The 20,079-nt window shown below is 49.8% G+C and overlaps 1 protein-coding gene across 1 annotated transcript in view; it reads left to right on the top strand.

The window, feature by feature from the left end:
- The first annotated feature begins 18,187 nt into the window (after positions 1–18,187).
- The window catches only part of SPI1 (Spi-1 proto-oncogene), a 57,852-nt gene continuing 55,960 nt past the window's right edge, over positions 18,188–20,079 (top strand). Inside the window, exon 1 of the mRNA XM_075325485.1 lies at positions 18,188–18,334. Within this exon, the coding sequence (XP_075181600.1) occupies positions 18,266–18,334 (69 nt within the window). The 5' untranslated portion in view covers positions 18,188–18,265. The remainder of the gene's footprint in view (positions 18,335–20,079) is intronic.

The raw sequence follows: 20,079 nt of genomic DNA on the forward strand, positions 1-20,079 counted from the left end.
TATTACTACTATGGTGGGACGATCGCTCTGCACCCCCCCAACTGCAGAGAAGACCCCCGAGGAGCGGACGTGTTATTACCACTATGGTGGGACGATCGCTCTGCACCCCCCCAACTGCAGAGAAGACCTCCGAGGAGCGGACGTGTTATTACTACTATGGTGGGACGATCGCTCTGTGCCTCCCCAACTGCAGAGAAGACCCCTGAGGAGCGGATGTGTTATTACTACTATGGTGGGATGATCGCTCTGCTCCCCCCCAACTGCAGAGAAGACCCCTGAGGAGCGGATGTGTTATTACTACTATGGTGGGATGATCGCTCTGCCCCTCCCCCAACTGCGAGAGAAGACCCCCGAGGAGCGGACGTGTTATTACCACTATGGTGGGACGATCGCTCTGCACCCCCCCAACTGTAGAGAAGACCCCTGAGGAGCGGACGTGTTATTACCACTATGGTGGGACGATCGCTCTGCACCCCCCCCCAACTGCAGAGAAGACCCCCGAGGAGCGGACGTGTTACTACCACTATGGTGGATGATCGCTCTGCCCCCCCCAACTGCAGAGAAGACCCCCGAGGAGCGGACGTGTTACTACTACTTGTCACGCTCCCGGTGTCCCAGCACTGCTTCTTACCCACTGATCCAGTCGCACCATCCAGGCACCGCTCTGTACCCACTGGTCCGGTCTCGCCGTCACACCACCGCTCCTTGCTCACTGGTCCAGTCCATGCGTCCACCGGTCACGCCTGCTGCTCCCGCTCTTGCTGCCCTGAGTCCTGTTCCAGGTCTCAGGAGTCTGACTCTGACTGATGCCTCTGTATAGGACCGGGCCGCGACCACTCACCTGGTCTTATAGGCCCAGCACTGCTAGATATCCCTCCGGGAAGGGCCCAGCCAAGGGGTGACTCTTTTTAGGAGACCACCATAACCACCATATTAAGTAGCCCTTTTAGTTAATATCCAACTTTTTGACAAGTTTAAAGATATGACAAGGGAAATACCAAGGCCAGGTATCCATCCACAGACAGCTGTTTCGGGGTATTGCCCCTCATCAGTGTGGAGTAGGATTCTGGCCAGGTGTGAGCAGTGCCTAGTAGACCAACAAAACAAAACAATCACTGATCTCAGGGAGACCAGCCAGAGAAAACACTGCCGGCAGCCAGCGAGGGCGCTCAACACAGTGAAATCCTAGGTACATTGCCCCCTGGGAAATATTCAAATCAAAAAGGTCCGTGGAGCCTCTGTTAGGAGTCTCAACACAGAAACCAGACAGATATTGGTATTTCCCTTGTCATATCTTTAAACTTGTCAAAAAGTTGGATATTGACTAAAAGGGCCACTTAATATGGTGGTTATGGTGGTCTCCTAAAAAGAGTCACCCCTTGGCTGGGCCCTTCCCGGAGGGATATCTGGCTATTTTCTGTGTTGAGACTCCTAACAGAGGCTCCATGGACCTTTTTGATTTGCATATTTCCCAGGGGGCAATGCACCTAGGATTTCACTGTGTTGAGTGCCCTAGCTGGCTGCCGGCAGTGTTTTCTCTGGCTGGTCTCCCTGAGATCAGTGATTGTTTTGTTTTGTAGGCCCAGCACTGCTGCAACAGGAAATGACCTGAGGCTGTGCTGAGTATATAGGACTGGCCTTTCCATGTGGGCGGGGCCTGATCATCGCTTGTGTTGCTTTGTCTTGTGAGCTCGGTGCTCAGGTCCTTTTGTTCCTGTTTCCTGTATTACTGCCTTAAAGTACGCTGTGACCCTAGTGACCTGGTCCTGTCTTTGCTTCCTGATACCTGCACCTGTTCCTGTACTGTCCTATGGGACTCCATGACCCTGGTGACCTGGTTCTTCCCGTTCCTGCCACGCTAGTGTTCCAGCTTCCGTGTACCCTGCCCTCCAGGTGGGGTGCTCGGTCCAGTGGATCCACCTCCTGGGCCTACCAGTCCTCCCCGGCCCTCACAGTATGATAAGGCCATGGATCCCGCTGGAGCGCACACATCAGAGCTGGCTGAGCTGCGCCAGGAGCTGGCGCAACAGCGCGAAACCCTGAACCGGATGCTGAAGTTCATGACGTATGTGGACCACCGGTTATATGCGCTACAGACCGCCGCCTCGTCTCAGTCCACGCAGCAACCAGTCTCCAGGTCCGAACCAGTTGTCTCCACGGCCTCGCAACTTCGCCTTGCTGCTCCGCCTCGCTACGCAGGGGATCCCAAGTCCTGCCGAGGCTTCCTGAACCAGTGCTCCTTGCACTTCCAGTTGCTCCTGCATTTGTTTGTCTCAGACCAGGCCAAGGTGGCGTTCCTGATGTCACACCTGGAAGGTGAAGCCCTGGCCTGCATTAACCCCTTGTGGGAGAACGAGGACCCGATGACCACCGATATTCAGGAGTTCCTACGAGCCTTCCGGGGCACCTTCGAAGAACCCGGACGAACTACCGCAGTGACCTCTACACTCTTCCGGCTACGCCAAGGGACCCAAACAGTCGGCCAGTATGCCATACAGTTCTGCACGCTCGCTTCGGAGCTGGGCTGGAACAATGAGGCCTTAACGGCGGCCTTTTGGGAGGGTCTCTCTGGTCGTATTAAAGACGAACTCGCCGGCCGTCACATTCCACGCACCTTGGACGCTTTGATTTCCCTGGCCAGCCGGATTGACCTCCGTTTTCTGGAGCGTGCCCAGGAGGTAGTCCGGGAGAAACGACCACCTCGCCACATCTTGCCCCCGCAGAAACCTACCGCACCCTTGTCCCTGCCTTTCCGCGAATAGTCACCAGAACCCATGCAAGTGGACCGTCTGACCCAAGCCAAGCAACGCCGTGCAGAACGGCTCGCCCGGGGCCTGTGCTTCTATTGTGGAGACGGGTCACATATGCTTCGAACATGCCCTGAGAAACCTGGTAGACCCCAGGTCCAAGGGATGGTGGGAACCGCCACCCTTGCCACCGGAATCCCTTCAGTCCCAGTTAAACAGACGGTTCAGGTGACGACAGAGGGGACCCGGTTTTCGGCAGAGGCCCACATCGATTCTGGGGCAGCAGGCAACTTTATTCACCAGGCCACGGTAGACAAATACCAGGTCCCTGTCACTCCGCTGAAGAAGCCCCTCTGGTTCGCCTCCGGCTACCGGGCGCTCCCAACAGCAGCGGTGGTCACCTACATTACCACGCACCGTGGGTGGCGTCACAAACTCTAAACGCACAGCCCCCTGTAAATACCCCTTTTTTATTTCGAGTGGCCGCACGACCCCTCTCGGGTCTGGAGACCCCTCGATCCACCGCGGATCCGGATCAGAGGAGCAGCCCGGCTGCTGGCGCTGGGGCTGTACACAGAGCGATTGTCCCACCATAGTGGTGATAATACGTCCGCTCCTCAGGGGTCTTCTCTGGAGTTGGGGGGTGCAGAGCAATCGTCCCACCATAGTGGTGATAACACGTCTGCTCCTCGGGGGTCTTCTCCACAGTTGGGGGAAGGGGCAGAGCGATCATCCCACATTCTGTATTACGTCTCAGTGGATGAAGGGGTTAATCAGTAAAAAGCCCCGGAGTTTCTGCGCCTCGCTCTCGCACTTCCTCCTCTGGATCAGAGGCTCCTCGGTTTCTGTTCCCTCGTTGAGGAGGCGGCGATGGCCCTTTATTGACCTCTCCTAAAAGTCTGGTGCTTTTCATCCCCGACCTCAAAGGAACCGATCAAACCCACGATCCTGATAGTAACAGCGCCAGACACACTGCCTCCGTAACAGCGCCAGACACACCGCCTCCGTAACAGCGCCAGACACATCGCCTCCGTAACAGCGCCAGACACACCGCCTCCGTAACAGCGCCAGACACACCGCCTCCGTAACAGCGCCAGACACACCGCCTCCGTAACAGCGCCAAACACACCGCCTCCGTAACAGCGCCAGACACATCGCCTCCGTAACAGTGCCAGACACACCGCCTCCGTAACAGCGCCAGACACACCGCCTCCGTAACAGCGCCAGACACACCGCCTCCGTAGCAGCGCCAGACACACCGCCTCCGTAACAGCGCCAGACACACTGCCTCCGTAACAGCGCTAGACACACCGCCTCCGTAACAGCGCCAGACACACCGCCTCCGTAACAGCGCCAGACACACCGCCTCCATAACAGCGCCAGACACACCGCCTCCGTAACAGCGCCAGACACACCGCCTCCGTAACAGCGCCAGACACACCACCTCCGTAACAGCGCCAGACACACCGCCTCCGTAACAGCGCCAGACACACCGCCTCCATAACAGCGCCAGACACACCGCCTCCATAACAGCGCCAGACACACCGCCTCCGTAACAGCGCCAGACACACCGCCTCCGTAACAGCGCCAGACACACCACCTCCGTAACAGCGCCAGACACACCGCCTCCGTAACAGCGCCAGACACACCGCCTCCGTAACAGCGCCAGACACACCGCCTCCGTAACAGCGCCAGACACACCGCCTCCGTTGCAGCATGCTATAACTACACAAAGCACAAAGAATACAGCTCTCTCTGAGCGGTGCAAACATGGAATATATAAAATCTAAGCTTGTGACTGGTTATGTCGTGCGCTGCAGCCGATCATCAGTGATGGAACTGTGCAGGCTGCAGCTAATCAGCAGCTCCTGATCGTCTGCAGCACTAACATGACGTAAACAATGTGAAAAGATTGTGGGGGTACAGCGGGCTCACAGCACAGGAGATGAGGGGGGTGCACATACTTTTTTTTAATCAGCACCTTGGCTCAGCTGTATCACAAGGCTTATAGATAGATAGATAGATAGATAGATAGATAGATAGATAGATAGATAGATAGATATAATTACTTGGTTGATTATTGCATTTCTGCTTCTTTTTGATTATTTTTTGGTGTTTTTTTTCCTTTTTATGATTTTCACCAAATTCTTTTAATTTGCGCCTATTAGATGGGATAGATGGGAGCGTGTGCTACCACTGCTGGGTGCTAGGGGGCGCCAACAAGTTACTGTGCTACAACCAGTGCACAAAGCTGTGGCCAGGAATAGGAGCGCCAGCTCTGGGGCAGAGCAGAATTATATGATTCACCAAATGTTCCAGTGCGGTTTTTCCAGAGATGTGTCTGACTGTATTACAATTTCCACTACTTCTGTCGTTTTTTTCACGTTTTCCTTTGTTTTCTATGTATTTATATATTTGTTCCCTTTGTTATATATATTTTACTCCAGTGTGGACCTCTATATATCATATACTGAATATATACTGATCTGTAACAAAGACTGAGATCTGACAACAACTATATATTTCACCACTTGATTTGTTATGCTCCAGAGTTACAGTACTTCCTATATTCTACTCCAGAGCTGCACTCACTATTCTGCTGGTGCAGTCACTGTACACATACATTACATTACTGATCCTGAGTTACTTCCTATATTCTACTCCAGAGCTGCACTCGCTATTCTGCTAGTGCAGTCACTGTGTACATACATTACATTACTGATCCTGAGTTACCTCCTGTATTATACTCCAGAGCTGCACTCACTATTCTGCTGGTGCAGTCACTGTGTACATACATTACATTACTGATCCTGAGTTACCTCCTGTATTATACTCCAGAGCTGCACTCACTATTCTGCTGGTGCAGTCACTGTGTACATACATTACATTACTGATCCTGAGTTACCTCTTGTATTATACTCCAGAGCTGCACTCACTATTCTGCTGGTGCAGTCACTGTGTACATACATTACATTACTGATCCTGAGTTACCTCCTGTATTATACTCCAGAGCTGCACTCACTATTCTGCTGGTGCAGTCACTGTGTACATACATTACATTACTGATCCTGAGTTACCTCTTGTATTATACTCCAGAGCTGCACTCACTATTCTGCTGGTGCAGTCACTGTGTACATACATTACATTACTGATCCTGAGTTACCTCTTGTATTATACTCCAGAGCTGCACTCACTATTCTGCTGGTGCAGTCACTGTGTACATACATTACATTACTGATCCTGAGTTACCTCCTGTATTATACTCCAGAGCTGCACTCACTATTCTGCTGGTGCAGTCACTGTGTACATACATTACATTACTGATCCTGAGTTACCTCTTGTATTATACTCCAGAGCTGCACTCGCTATTCTGTTGGAGCAGTCACTGTGTACATACATTACTGATCCTGAGTTCCATCCTGTATTATACATTACTGGTCACAGAGTTGTTCTGAAGCCGCTGCTTTGTTATTTTAGTTGTGGGCTGAGGGTCATTGTCTTGTTGGAAGGTGAACCTTCGGCCAAGTCTGAGGTCCAGAGCACTCCAGAAGAGGTTTTCTTCCAGGATATCTCTGTACTTGGCCGCATTCATCTTTCCTTTAATTGCAGACAGTTCCTGCCCCCATATCATGATGTTGCCCCCACCATGCTTCACTGTGGGGATGGTATTGGGCAGGGGATGAGCAGTGCCTGGTTTTCTCCACACATACCGCTTAGATTTATCACTAAAAAGTTCTATCTTCTTCTCATCAGACCAGAGCATCTTATTTCTCATAGTCTGGGAGTCCTTCATGTGTTTTTTTGCAATCTCTATGCGGCTTTCCTATTTCCTGCACTGAGCAGAGGCTTCCGGTGAGCCACTCTGCCATAAAGGCCCGACTGGTGGAGGCTGCAGTGATAGGTGACTTTGTGGCACTTTCTCCTATCTCCCTCCTGCATATCTGGAGCTTAGCCGCAGTGATCTTGGGGTTCTTCTTTACCTCTCACCAAGGCTCTTCTCCCATCATTACTCAGTTTGACTGGACGGCCAGGTCTAGGAGGAGTTCTGGTGGTCTCAAACTTCTTCCATGTAAGGATTATGGAGGCCACTGTGCTCTTAGGAACCTTGAGTGCTGTAGAAATTCTTTAGTAACCTTGGCCAGATCTGTGCCTTGCCACAATTCTGTCTCTGAGCTCCTTGGGTAGTTCCTTTGACCTCATGATCCTCATTTGGTGTGACATGCAGTGTGAGCTGTGAGGTCTTATATAGACAGGTGTGCGCCTCTCCAAATCACGTCCTATCAGTGCAATTACACACAGCTGGACTCCAATGAAGGAGGAGAACCATCTCAAGGAGGAGCACAAGGAAATGGACAGCATGGGACATACATATGAGTGTCTGAGCAAAGGGGCTGAATACTTATGACCATGGAATATACTGAGCAAAGGGGTTGAATACTTATGACCATGTGATATACTGAGCAAAGGGGCTGAATACTTATGACCATGTGACATACTGAGCAAAGGGGCTGAATACTTATGACCATGTTATATACTGAGCAAAGGGGCTGAATACTTATGACCGTGGGATATACTGAGCAAAGGGGCTGAATACTTATCACCATGCGTTATACTGAGCAAAGGGGCTGAATACTTATGACCATGGGATATACTGAGCAAAGGGGCTGAATACTTATGACCATGTGACATACTGAGCAAAGGGGCTGAATACTTATGACCATGTTATATACTGAGCAAAGGGGCTGAATACTTATGACCATGGGATATACTGAGCAAAGGGGCTGAATACTGATGACCATGTTATATACTGAGCAAAGGGGCTGAATACTAATGACCATGTGATATACTGAGCAAAGGGGCTGAATACTAATGACCATGGGATATACTGAGCAAAGGGGCTGAATACTTATGACCATGGGAGATTTAACTTTTTTTCTTGTTTAATACATTTGCAAAAATGTCTACATTTCTGGGGGGGTTCTATCAAGATTGGGGATGGGGGCAGAGAGCACATTAATGAGAATTTACCAAATGGCTGCAATGAAACAAAGAGGGAAAAACTTAAAGGGGTGTGAATACTTTCTGTACGCACTGTATATTACATTACATTTTGCACTTATTACTTAGGGTGCAGCATTACATTATATGGGGTATATAGAGCTATTTTCCGCCTGCAGAGACCGGTGATAACAGCGATGATGTATCCACAGAGCGCTAACATCCTCCAGACCTCGGCTGGGTTATCAGGGGGCTGAGGGTCTGTGCCGTCGCCCCTCGTCTGCCCCGGCGGGCTGCGGTGTTAGCTCAGCTCCGATGTGCTCACTGTATATAATGTAACCCGGGCTCTTGGGTAAAGCGGCTTGTGTAACACGGACCGACTGAAAAATCTGCTTCCTGTTTGGCAACTACATAACGGCCGGTTCACAGAAACACGAGCCCCGGGGTGAGGAGTGAGGCGACATCTCTGTGTGCACAAGACACAATGCAAACAAGTCACTGTGACCATAAACATATTATAATATGAGACTGTACAACTACAAAATATCTACCGTTTGGTGTACGCAGCTCTCCTGCACGCTGATGTGTGGATATGGTGATCTGGACTCCTCTCTATTAGTGGAAATACACCATAAGAGAGCAACTCCGAAGACTCAGTGCCGCCATTTATTACCCTGGGGCTGGTATATTCGGAGCGTCTGGCGGTTGTGAGGTCTGTATTCTCTACTTCTCTGTGCATCAGGTTGCAATGGCAACCAGACACATTCCTGTAAAGCCAGGCCGCCTGGCAGTGTAGCACGATTTGGAACTCATAGTGTCCGTCCTCACCAACCAATCTGCCAGATCTGATTACAGACGATCCAGCAATCTTCTCTCCCAGCTCTGCACGAGGACATTATGGCAAACACAGCTCTGCTGCGGAGTGATTCTGCTGCACCGCGGTGCCCGTTGAGTCTGGACTCTGTGACCACATCAATGCACCAAGGTCACCTGCTCTCCTGGACTCGGGGGCTTCAAGGATCCACCTCACTAGGTGAGACATAACTCCGCCAACATCCAAATCCCAAATAATGGGACATTTAGGCACCGAGTAACATAAGAAATGCATCTTCTTCGTGTATCTTTACATCCACAAGGCCTAGATGCTTGACAGTCCCAAGAATACTGAAGGTGCGCTAATCTACAAGGAGCTTTCACACTGCGCTCCAATCTCCGTTCAGTGGTCCCGTCAGGGCTTCCGTCCGAACCCCCCCTGCAAAATGGGTTTTGGTTGCATGCGCCGACGGGGCCATTGACTATAATGTCACTGTGTGCTCTGTTGTGCACCATTTTCGGGGGTATACACATACTGGAGGCGGACACCCAGCAAACGCAGTCTATTTCTGGGTGTCCACCTCACATAGGCGTATACTCCCAAAAATGGTGCAAGACAACACACGGTGACTACGTCTGCACCATTATAGTCAATGGCCCATCGGCAAATACGACCAAAACCCGTTATGCAGGAGGTTCAGACGGAAGCCCCGACAGCACCACTGAATGGAGCAGAGAAGAGAAGACGTCCTGGAGTCTCGGAAGTGTTGGCAAATCTCCTGGACAATCACTTACTCCACTGCAAAGTCCTGGAAAGGCGGGAAACCGTGTCTACGTGGCACCACCAATTCCACTTACCTTCTTATAACTGATCTGAACAGGACAAGCCCTTTAATTACAAATGGACACAACGTAGAGACAGTATTTATGACCCAGGATAAGCACATAGCGAGTCCGCTAGGTATAGAGGAAGAGTGGCCCTCGTTAATTGGCGCACCACCTGTCAGGGAGCATTGTCAGTGGAAGACTGGCAGCTTTTTCTCTGGACAGGCTTTGTGCACGACACTCCTATCAGATACTATAAGGAATCCTGGCTTTCACCTTTAACCTGTTTGCAGGAATCTGGACTTACACAGGAGCCCCTAGGTTGGATCCATGGAGTATCTTCTGATCTCCTGGCCTCTGGGGCAATCTGGAAGAAAGCTGAGTCAATACCAGGAGGTCAAGGAAAGGAACAGAAACATCAGGCAGAAGAAGAGCCTAAAATAAATGTTCAGAAACGTGGAGCCTCTGGGTTGGATCTATGGAGTATCTGCTGATCTGCTGGCTGATGGAGTGATCTGGAAGAAAGCTGAGTCAATACTAGGAGGTCAAGGAAAGGAACAGAATCATCAGGCAGAAGAAGAGCCTACAATAAAAGGTCAGAAACGTGGAGCCCCTGGGTTGGATCTATGGAGTATCTGCTGATCTGCTGGCCAATGCAGCGATCTGGCAGAAAGCTGAGTCAATACCAGGAGGTCAAGGAAAGGAACAGAATCATCAGGCAGAAGAAGAGCCTACAATAAAAGGTCAGAAACGTGGAGCCTCTGGGTTGGATCTATGGAGTATCTGCTGATCTGCTGGCCAATGCAGCAATCTGGCAGAAACCTGAGTCAATACCAGGAGGTCAAGGAAAGGAACAGAAACATCAGGCAGAAGAAGAGCCTACAATAAAAGGTCAGAAACGTGGAGCCGCTGGGTTGGATCTATGGAGTATCTGCTGATATGCTGGCTGATGGAGCGATCTGGCAGAAAGCGGAGTCAATACCAGGAGGTCAAGGAAAGGAACAGAATCATCAGGCAGAAGAAGAGCCTACAATAAAAGGTCAGAAACGTGGAGCCCCTGGGTTGGATCTATGGAGTATCTGCTGATCTGCTGGCCAATGCAACGATCTGGCAGAAGGCTGAGTCAATACCAGGAGGTCAAGGAAAGGAACAGGATTGTCAGGCAGAAGAAGAGCCTACAATAAAAGGCCAGAAACGTGGAGCCCCTGGGTTGGATCTATGGAGTATCTGCTGATCTGCTGGCTGATGGAGTGATCTGGCAGAAAGCTGAGTCAATACCAGGAGGTCAAGGAAAGGAACAGAAACATCAGGCAGAAGAAGAGCCTACAATAAAAGGTCAGAAACGTGGAGCCCCTGGGTTGGATCTATGGAGTATCTGCTGATCTGCTGGCCAATGCAGCGATCTGGCAGAAAGCTGAGTCAATACCAGGAGGTCAAGGAAAGGAACAGAAACATCAGGCAGAAGAAGAGCCTACAATAAAAGGTCAGAAATGTGGAGCCCCTGGGTTGGATCTATGGAGTATCTGCTGATCTGCTGGCTGATGGAGTGATCTGGCAGAAAGCTGAGTCAATACCAGGAGGTCAAGGAAAGGAACAGAAACATCAGGCAGAAGAAGAGCCTAAAATAAAAGGCCAGAAACCTGAAACAAGCGGGATGAACAAAAGCTGAATAACCGGTGTAAACCAGTGCAAGTATAAACTATAACTGGCGGCTCAAAACAGTATGCTGGGAGTTTAGTAGGGTGCGGCGCTGTCGGCTACAGCAGGAGCTGATTACTCCTGTCCTTTTTTGTTAATTTAAACATTTTTTTGCCTAAAATATAAAGTAAACTTGTCATTCTTTACCTTTTATACTTCTTAGAGATCATTTCATCTTCAGCTTGCCTAACTGTTCACAATAAAGCCTTCTTTACACAAGACGATAGATTGTGCGATAGCACAATCGATCGTACCCGCCCCCGTCGTTTTTGCGTCACGGGCAATTAGTTGCCCATGGCGCACAAACTCGTTTAACCCCCGTGACACGTACTTACCTTCTGGACGACCTCGCTGTGGGCGACGAACGTCCACTTCCTGGAGTGGGCGGGACGTTCGTCGTCACATCGACGTCACACGGCAGGCGGCCAATAGAAGCGGAGGGGCGGAGATAAGCGGGATGTAAACATCCCGCCCACCTCCTTCCTTCCATTAAGCCGGCGGGTGCCGCGGGAGGCAGGTAAAGCTGCTGTTCATCGTTCCCGTGGTGTCACACTTAGCAACGTCCCCATTTTAATTAAACAATTTTATGAAACCTAGCGACGAGTACACGACGATTTGTGAGCGATACTGCGTCGCTAGGAGGTGTCACACGAGACGACGTCGTGCGGTATGCCGGATGTGCGTCACGAAAACCGTGACCCCAACGACATATCGCACAATCTATCGTCTCGTGTAAAGCCCGCTTAACAGTCATTTTGACCAGGGGTGCACAAACCTTTGCATGCCACTGTATATACATATTACGTACACTATATAGACTGACGTAACGTAACGTGTGACTGTAAACTCCGTTCAGGGAAGCAGGGACCGGCTGCCCGCTGAGCGTCCCTTCCCGGAGTTCCCCTGTGCAGCCGCTCGTCACGTGGTGAGTATAAATGTATGGGGTCTGAATCCTCAACCACAGCTCCAGCTTCACTTCTCCTCGCCAGTAACACAGAAACCCAGATATATTTATATACAATGTATAAAACTGAAAGACAAGTGTCAGGCGAGAGCGGCATCCACATCCAGCCGTGGCACCGGCGCAGCAGACGTGGCGCACATGATGAATCGCTGCCGCAGTGCTCTCATCTTGTGATTATGCGTGCTGGATGATTCATTTTGGTGATTACATGGCCATGTGGCGTCTCTGGGCAGAAGAGTGGTGTGGCCAGGATTCAGCAAGCAGATTTTGCTAATTTCCAGATGTAAAAATGCATCAAATGTCGCTAAATTTGCACAAAACAAAATTATGCAAAAAAGTTGCAAACTTTGGCACTTTTTAGCCAATCCCGGCCATCTCCGTCAACTTTTTGAAAAGTGAGCAGAGACGAGGGCACTCCATAAAAATGGCTGATATTACAAAAGAAGGCACGGCCGGCCATGGTGCATTTGTCCACGTTCACGGGCCGGCGAGACTTTACCGTGTCTAACAAAGTAGATGAAATTGAATTGTTCATTTTTGGCAATTTTTGGAGAAAGAGAATATCATGGACAATGGTGGCCGGTCCCAGGAGATGTCCTCACTGTAGATAGACCTAAACAGGACATGAACCTGTAGAAAATGCCAAATTTTGTGTTTAGTCAATAAATAAAACCATATTCACCAATAGGAGGAGGGAAGTTTAGCTCCATCCCATCCAAAAAAAGTCCCCTTCTGCAGGAAAGTACAGCAGGTCCATCACTTCTTGGTGGGTTTTACCCAAACCGCACCCTTTATCGGTCCGGACAGCCAAGGACTGTATCTGAAACCGCTCTGGAAATTCAGGACTGTTGGAAACTAAGGTACGTCACCGGGCCGGTGCCACAAGTGAGGTCAACAGGTCTTCTTCTTGTAGCCTCCTGCACATTTCAGGAGAGTTGGGGTACAGAAAAGTTTCCAATTTTGCCTATAGTTGTACTAACCATATCTATTTTGCTGTCTGGTTCCTCAGTTGGATTAGGACAGGCTGTGTCATGATCCTGATTAGCGGTGTTCTGCTCTCCTGCAGAGCCAATGTCTTGTTTTGTATTATATTCTGGTGGCCTGGTTATTCTGGGCCTCGGGCCCTGTGTTGGTGTTGGGGAGGGGCCTCTTCACTGGAGCCTTATTTTGGTTGATTGCTCTGTTTTATTTTGGAGCAACTCCACCTGGAACACCGCCAGTGATAGTTCCTGTGTTGCAGTTATGTTTCTGGCTCCCATAAGTGACTGTCTTGATCATGTCCCACTACCCCTAACCTTAGTTCCATCCTCCACCTGTGACTCTGACTTGACTGCCTGGCTTCCATACCTCTGGCCCATATCCTCACCTCAGCTCCGCTCTCTCTCTGTGTATCTGACATGACTTCCTGGCTTCCAAACCTCAGCCCATACCCTGACATTGGCTTTGCTCTCTCCCCATGTACCTGACGTGACTTCCTGGCTTCCAGACCTCCGGCCCGTACCCTGATATCGGCTCTGCTCTCTCCCCATGTACCTGACATGACTTCCTGGCTTCCAGATCTCCGGCCCGTACCCTGACATCGACACTGTTCTCTCCCTGTGTACCTGATGTGGCTTCCTGGCTTCCAGACCTTCAGCCTATACCCTGACCTTGGCTCCGCTCTCTCCCCTTGTACCTGACATGACTTCCTGGCTTCCAGACCTCCAGCTCATACCCTGACATCGGTTCTGCTCTCTCACCATGTACCTGACATGACTTCCTGGCTTCCAGATCTCCGGCCCGTACCATGACCTCGGCTCCGCTCTCTCCCCTTGTACCTGACATGACTTCCTGGCTTCCAGACCTCTGGCTCATACCCTGACCTCGGCTTCGCTCTCTCCCCGTGTACCTGACGTGACTTCCTGGCTTCCAGACCTCCGGCTTATACCCTGACATCGGCACTGCTCTCTCCCCGTGTACCTGATGTGGCTTCCTGGCTTCCAGACCTTCAGCCTGTACCCTGACCTCGGCTCCGCTCTCTCCCCTTGTACCTGACATGACTTCCTGGCTTCCAGACCTCCGGCTCATACCCTGACATCGGCTCTGCTTTCCCCATGTACCTGACATGACTTCCTGGCTACGAGATCTCTGTCCCGTACCCTGACCTACCTGACGTGACTTCCTGGCTTCCAGACCTCCGGCTTATACCCTGACATCGGCACTGCTCTCTCCCCGTGTACCTGATGTGGCTTCCTGGCTTCCAGACCTTCAGCCTGTACCCTGACCTCGGCTCCGCTCTCTCCCCTTGTACCTGACATGACTTCCTGGCTTCCAGACCTCCGGCTCATACCCTGACATCGGCTCTGCTTTCCCCATGTACCTGACATGACTTCCTGGCTTCTAGATCTCTGTCCCGTACCCTGACCTCGGCTCCGCTCTCTCCCAATGTACCTGACGTGACTTCCTGACTTCCAGACCTCCGACCCGTACCCTGACCTCGGCTCCGCTCTCTCCCCTTGTACCTGACATGACTTCCTGGCTTCCAGACCTCCGGCCCATACCCTGACATCGTCTCTGCTCTCTCCCCGTGTACCTGATGTGGCTTCCTGGCTTCCAGACCTCCGGCCTGTACCCTGACCTCGGCACTGCTCTCTCCCCTTGTACCTGGCGTGACTTCCTGGCTTCCAGACCTCTGGCTCATACCGTGAACTCGGCTCCGCTCTCTCCCCATGTACCTAACGTGACTTCCTGACTTCCAGACCTCCGGCTTATACCCTGACCTCGTCTTTGCTCTCCTCTTGTACCTCACGTGACTTCCTGGCTTCCAGACCTCCGGCTTATACCCTGACCTCGGCTCCGCTCTCCTCCCTTGTACCTGACGTTATTTCCTCCCTTCCAGACCTCCGGCTTGTACCCTGACATTGGCTCCGCTCTCTCCCCGTGTGTACCTGACGTGATTTCCTGGCTCCTGACCTTTTCGCTTGTTTGACTACTGCTCCCTTAGTGTATCTAGTAACACCTAGTGTTGAGCATCACAGGCTGCATCAAGGTCTATGGTGGGCACCATCACCATAAGGCCCAGTATGGACTGGGACTGGGTTGAATTGCTGGGGCTCATAGTGGCAGATACTGAAAGTGTTTAGTGGCCGGACGACTTAGGATTTTTTTTTTTACTCCGGTATATGATGCTAACAACGTCGGTCAGGACAATTTTGACCCTATTTTCTCCGTGTCGCCTTGAATTCATTAATTCACTCATTCACCCAAAGTCAAGTTTGTTGATTTGTATGAAATCTATTTCATTTTTCTTGGTGGCGTCCAAAATAACAATTCTGTATATAGCAAGAGGGGCTCAGAGGAGGGGGATGCATGGGGGGAGGACGGAGGCTTTCTGACTCATCTTGCTACCCGGTTATGCAATCCGGCCTTTGCCGAAAGAGGAAGAAACGTTTGGTCACAACAACGCACAAAGGTTGGAAGGACTGAAGCCGTGGAATTTTATTCTTACTCATCACAAAAACTGTTTTTTTTTTACAAAAATGTGTAAGTGTATAGTTAGTGTACATTGCATGAATCACGGGGTAATAATGGCCTAAAGAATCAAACAACAAGACGCTAAACAATGGGGAGCAAAACTCAGTCTGGAGCCGGTGCCGGGAGATCCACCGCGCGGACACAGGCCTTCATTCTTCCTACATTATAGTGAATGTGTCCCTCAGTGTTCAGCCATACCAATGTTTACTAAGCCCCACTTTTTGGAAAATTCACGGTGCAAAAAAAGACAAAAAGTCACAAATCTTTGTGTATCTTCATCTACCCTTTGCTCCATGTTTTGAAACTTTTTGACACCAGTTGGTGAAGAGTCAATGGTGAAGTTCCTCCAATGTGTTTAAAAAAATTGGTAAGGTCTGGGTATGTTTTCTAGTATGTGTTTCTTTATTGGACCGAAAAAGCCAAAACAAAACATTGGGGTCCGACTGCCGGGACATGACTCTTTCTCCAGAATGGGGTGCAGTCAGGGGAGAAGCTGGCGTAGAGATCGCAACCAACACCAGGCCCGGGGATGCAGGACGCCCGCCGCTGCTTCAGCTGGATGTGCATCTGATGCTGCACATCCAGCTGAAATGCATCATGGTGCAGAGACCCGACGGGTCCCTGTACTGCGATACATACTGCCAGCCAAAAAGAAGCTGGCAGCTTTCATCTGTGCCCCAGTGACTGAGGGCGGCACATGGCAATGACGTCATGCGTAACAATAGCACCGACATCGATGAAAGCTGACGGCCACTTTGCGACGTGGAGCCTGGGATGGGGAGTACAGTGTTATTGTTTTTCATTAGACAGAACAGAGACATATTTACTAGGATGGGGATATATATACCAGGAGTAGAGCAGTAGATACCAGGAAAGAGACAGTATATACCAGGAGGGGGACAGTATACACCAGGAGGGCCCCAGGAGGGGGACAGTATATACCAGGAGAGGGACAGTATACACTAGGAGGGGGACAGTAGATACCAGGAAAGGGACAGTATACACCAGGAGGGGGACAGCATACACCAGGAGGGCCCCAGCAGGGGGACAGTAGATACCAGGAAAGGGACAGTATACACCAGGAGGGGGACAGTATACACCAGGAGGGGGACAGTAGATACCAGGAGGGGGACAGTAGATACCAGGAAAGGGACAGTATACACCAGGAGGGGGACAGCATACACCAGGAGGACCCCAGCAGGGGGACAGTAGATACCAGAAAAGAGACAGTATATACCAGAAGGGGGACAGTATACAAAATGAGGGCCCCAGGAGGGGGACAGTAGATACCAGGAAAGAGATAGTAGTAGATACCAGGAGGGGAACAGTATATACCAAAAGGGGCCCAAGATGAGGACATATATACCAGGATGGGGACATTTTTACCAGGATGGAGTTATATATACACCAGGATGTGGTCTAGAATGGGGAACATATATACTAGGATGGGGGACATATATGCCAGGATGGGGGACATACCAGGATGAGGGGCATATTTACAAGGAAGGAGCACAGGATGGGGGATATTAGAACAGGGTGAGGGGAAATTACTACATAATGCGGGGGGCAACTCATGTCTTATTCATATACATATATCTGACCAACATAAGGGGGGGGTCCAAATTTTGCACCAGGGCCCATTGAGCTGTAGTTATGCCACTGTGTCCAGTCCTAAACATCGACCACTGTCCGAACATTCTCGTCTCATGCAGCAGACAGACTGGTACGGGCCATGCACGTGCGGTGAGCGACACGCTCGCTGTCCGCAGGTGGATTACACACTATTACCCATACGTGTGAGGCTGAGGATGGCTGTGGTTGTGGTCGGCTTAGCTAAGGAAGCTGCTAAATAAGATAAGACATGCAAGGATCTGCTCCAACTCCGTCGTCTGTACAGAAAACCACAAAGCCTGGAATTTACTCCTTTGTCACCGCACGGTAGAGTCCGGACACGTGCATGACCCTATACAATGTATATGGAAAAATGGAGGAATGAAATAACAAGTGCTTCGAAACTTAAAAAATGTATCTCTCCTACTTTTTGGGGGTCTCCAACCTCTTTATTGTTGACATATTGGGGGTCCCGAAATGATATCAAACCTTCAAGAATGAAGTCTGAAAAGCAAAATTACAGCAAACAAGTGCAACAAGTTGCAACGTCTACTTTCTTCCTTTTTCGGGAAGAAATTGTGGCCTAAAAATGACAATTCCACGTGTGGAAGGCAACCAGATCGTTCTTATTGGCTAATCAAATTCCTCCACCGTTAGCACCGTAGACCCTCAGCTCTGTAGGGGCCACTTTCCACCCCATTGCCCATTCTATACCATCCACAGATGCTGAACCATCCAGATACCGTGACATCAAGATCTTGAGCATTTCGGCACTGACCAATGTTTCCATGTCATTGCACGGATTTTCCAGTATCTATATCTGACTTTTACATGGAGTATATGGTCACCACTGAGCTGCCCCAGTAGATCCTGTGCTTTGCATGGAGCTGGTGATGAGTTCCCTATGTATTAGCATAGTTTAGCAGAACTAACAGCATGGAGAAGTGAATAAAGTTCTGCCGTTGTACGGTATAAAGGAAGTCCACACACTTCCCCCTTTAAATCAAATGAAAGAGTTTATCGCACGTCCCCGACATGTAGCTGGACGGGACCCATTCATCAGTGTAGTGTGGTGGTCTCACGAAGTCCCGTGTGGATGTATGGTTTTCTACCAGGTGCCGGTGGTGGTAGGATGAATGCCCCCTGGAACATTGTATCCTGCAAGGTAAGCACCTGATATCTTACTCTTTGCAGAGGCTATGCTCCGTTTATGCTAGAAAACCTAGTCCAGGGGTGAACTATACTGGGTGAAGGGGTTGGATCTTTGGGCTCATTTCTAGAGATCACTACTATTAAAGACCCAAGGTAGTTGGGGGCCTTGTTGAAGATTTTGCACTGTGGCCCAAAACCCTTGAGCACCAAGCTAGTCAGACTATGCACGGCATCCAAGCTCAGGATATGACCCTTTAGAGATAGCCATCCATAGTCCTGGAGGTTGAGCATGCCCACAGGGTCCCTATATTGTGGTTACACAAGTGCAATCGATGTCAGCCCTGGTGTCGATTTTGCACGGAGATTAAAGTTATGGTATGGACCTGTTGTCTTGTAGGTTGGCTATGTGCTATCAGTATGGACTTGTTGTCGTCTAGGTTGGCTATGTTCTATCAATATGGACCTGTTGTCTTCTAGGTTGGCTATGTTCTATCAGTATGGACCTGTTGTCGTCTAGGTTGGCTATGTTCTATCAGCATGGATCGGTTGTCTTCTAGGTTGACTATGTTCTATCAGTATGGACCTGTTGTCTTCTAGGTTGGCTATGTTCTATCAATATGAATCTGTTGTCGTCTAGGTTGGCTATGTTCTATCAGCATGGACCGGTTGTCTTCTAGGTTGACTATGTTCTATCAGTATGGACCTGTTGTTGTTTAGGTTGGCTATGTTCTATCAGTATGGAGCTGTTGTTGTCTAAGTTGGCTATGTTCTATCAGTATGGACCTGTTGTCTTCTAGCTTGGCTATGTTCTATCAATATGAACCTGTTGTCGTCTAGGTTGGCTATGTTCTATCAGTATGGACCTGTTGTCGTTTAGGTTGGCTATGTTCTATCAGTATGGAGCTGTTGTTGTCTAAGTTGGCTATGTTCTATCAGTATGGACCTGTTGTCTTCTAGGTTGGCTATGTTCTATCAATATGAACCTGTTGTCGTCTAGGTTGGCTATGTTCTATCAGTATGGACCGGTTGTTTTCTAGGTTGACTATGTTGTATCAGTATGAACGTGTTCTCTTCTAGATTGGCTATCAGTATGAACTTGTTCTCTTCTAGGTTGACTATGTTCTATCAGTATGAACTTGTTCTCTTCTAGGTTGGCTATGTTCTATCAGTATGGACCTGTTGTCTTCTAGGTTGACTATGTTCTATCAGTATGGACCTGTTGTCTTCTAGGTTGGCTATGTTCTATCAGTATGGACCTGTTGTCTTCTAGGTTGGCTATGTTCTATCAGTATGGACCTGTTGTCTTCTAGGTTGGCTATGTTCTATCAGTATGGACCTGTTGTCTTCTAGGTTGGCTATGTTCTATCAGTATGGACCTGTTGTCGTCTAGGTTGGCTATGTTCTATCTCACCCTCCTCAATATTCAGTCTTTGTGCGTCCCGAGGCTGACCTCCAGCCCTCATCATCCTGAGGTCAGCCCGTGATCATGGTCACACTGGTCATTGTATGTGTGTGTCATGGTGGGACCCTAGCCTGTGTCATCATTCTGTGCCGTTTTCCGCACTCATCTGCGTAGGTCGTCAAACATCAAACCTCATCTTTTGAAATCTGAAATATTTGCATGTAGTTGGTGACTTAGCAAAGCTATGATTAGAGGGTTTTATTAGTCACGGTGTCATGTTATCAGTCTAGTTCCTCAATTGTCGCCCGTTCACCCTAATAGCCAAAAGCCCCACAGGATTTTCTCCCTGACACGTC

This window comes from Anomaloglossus baeobatrachus, chromosome 10, assembly GCF_048569485.1.
Source record: "Anomaloglossus baeobatrachus isolate aAnoBae1 chromosome 10, aAnoBae1.hap1, whole genome shotgun sequence".
NCBI lineage: Eukaryota > Metazoa > Chordata > Amphibia > Anura > Aromobatidae > Anomaloglossus > Anomaloglossus baeobatrachus.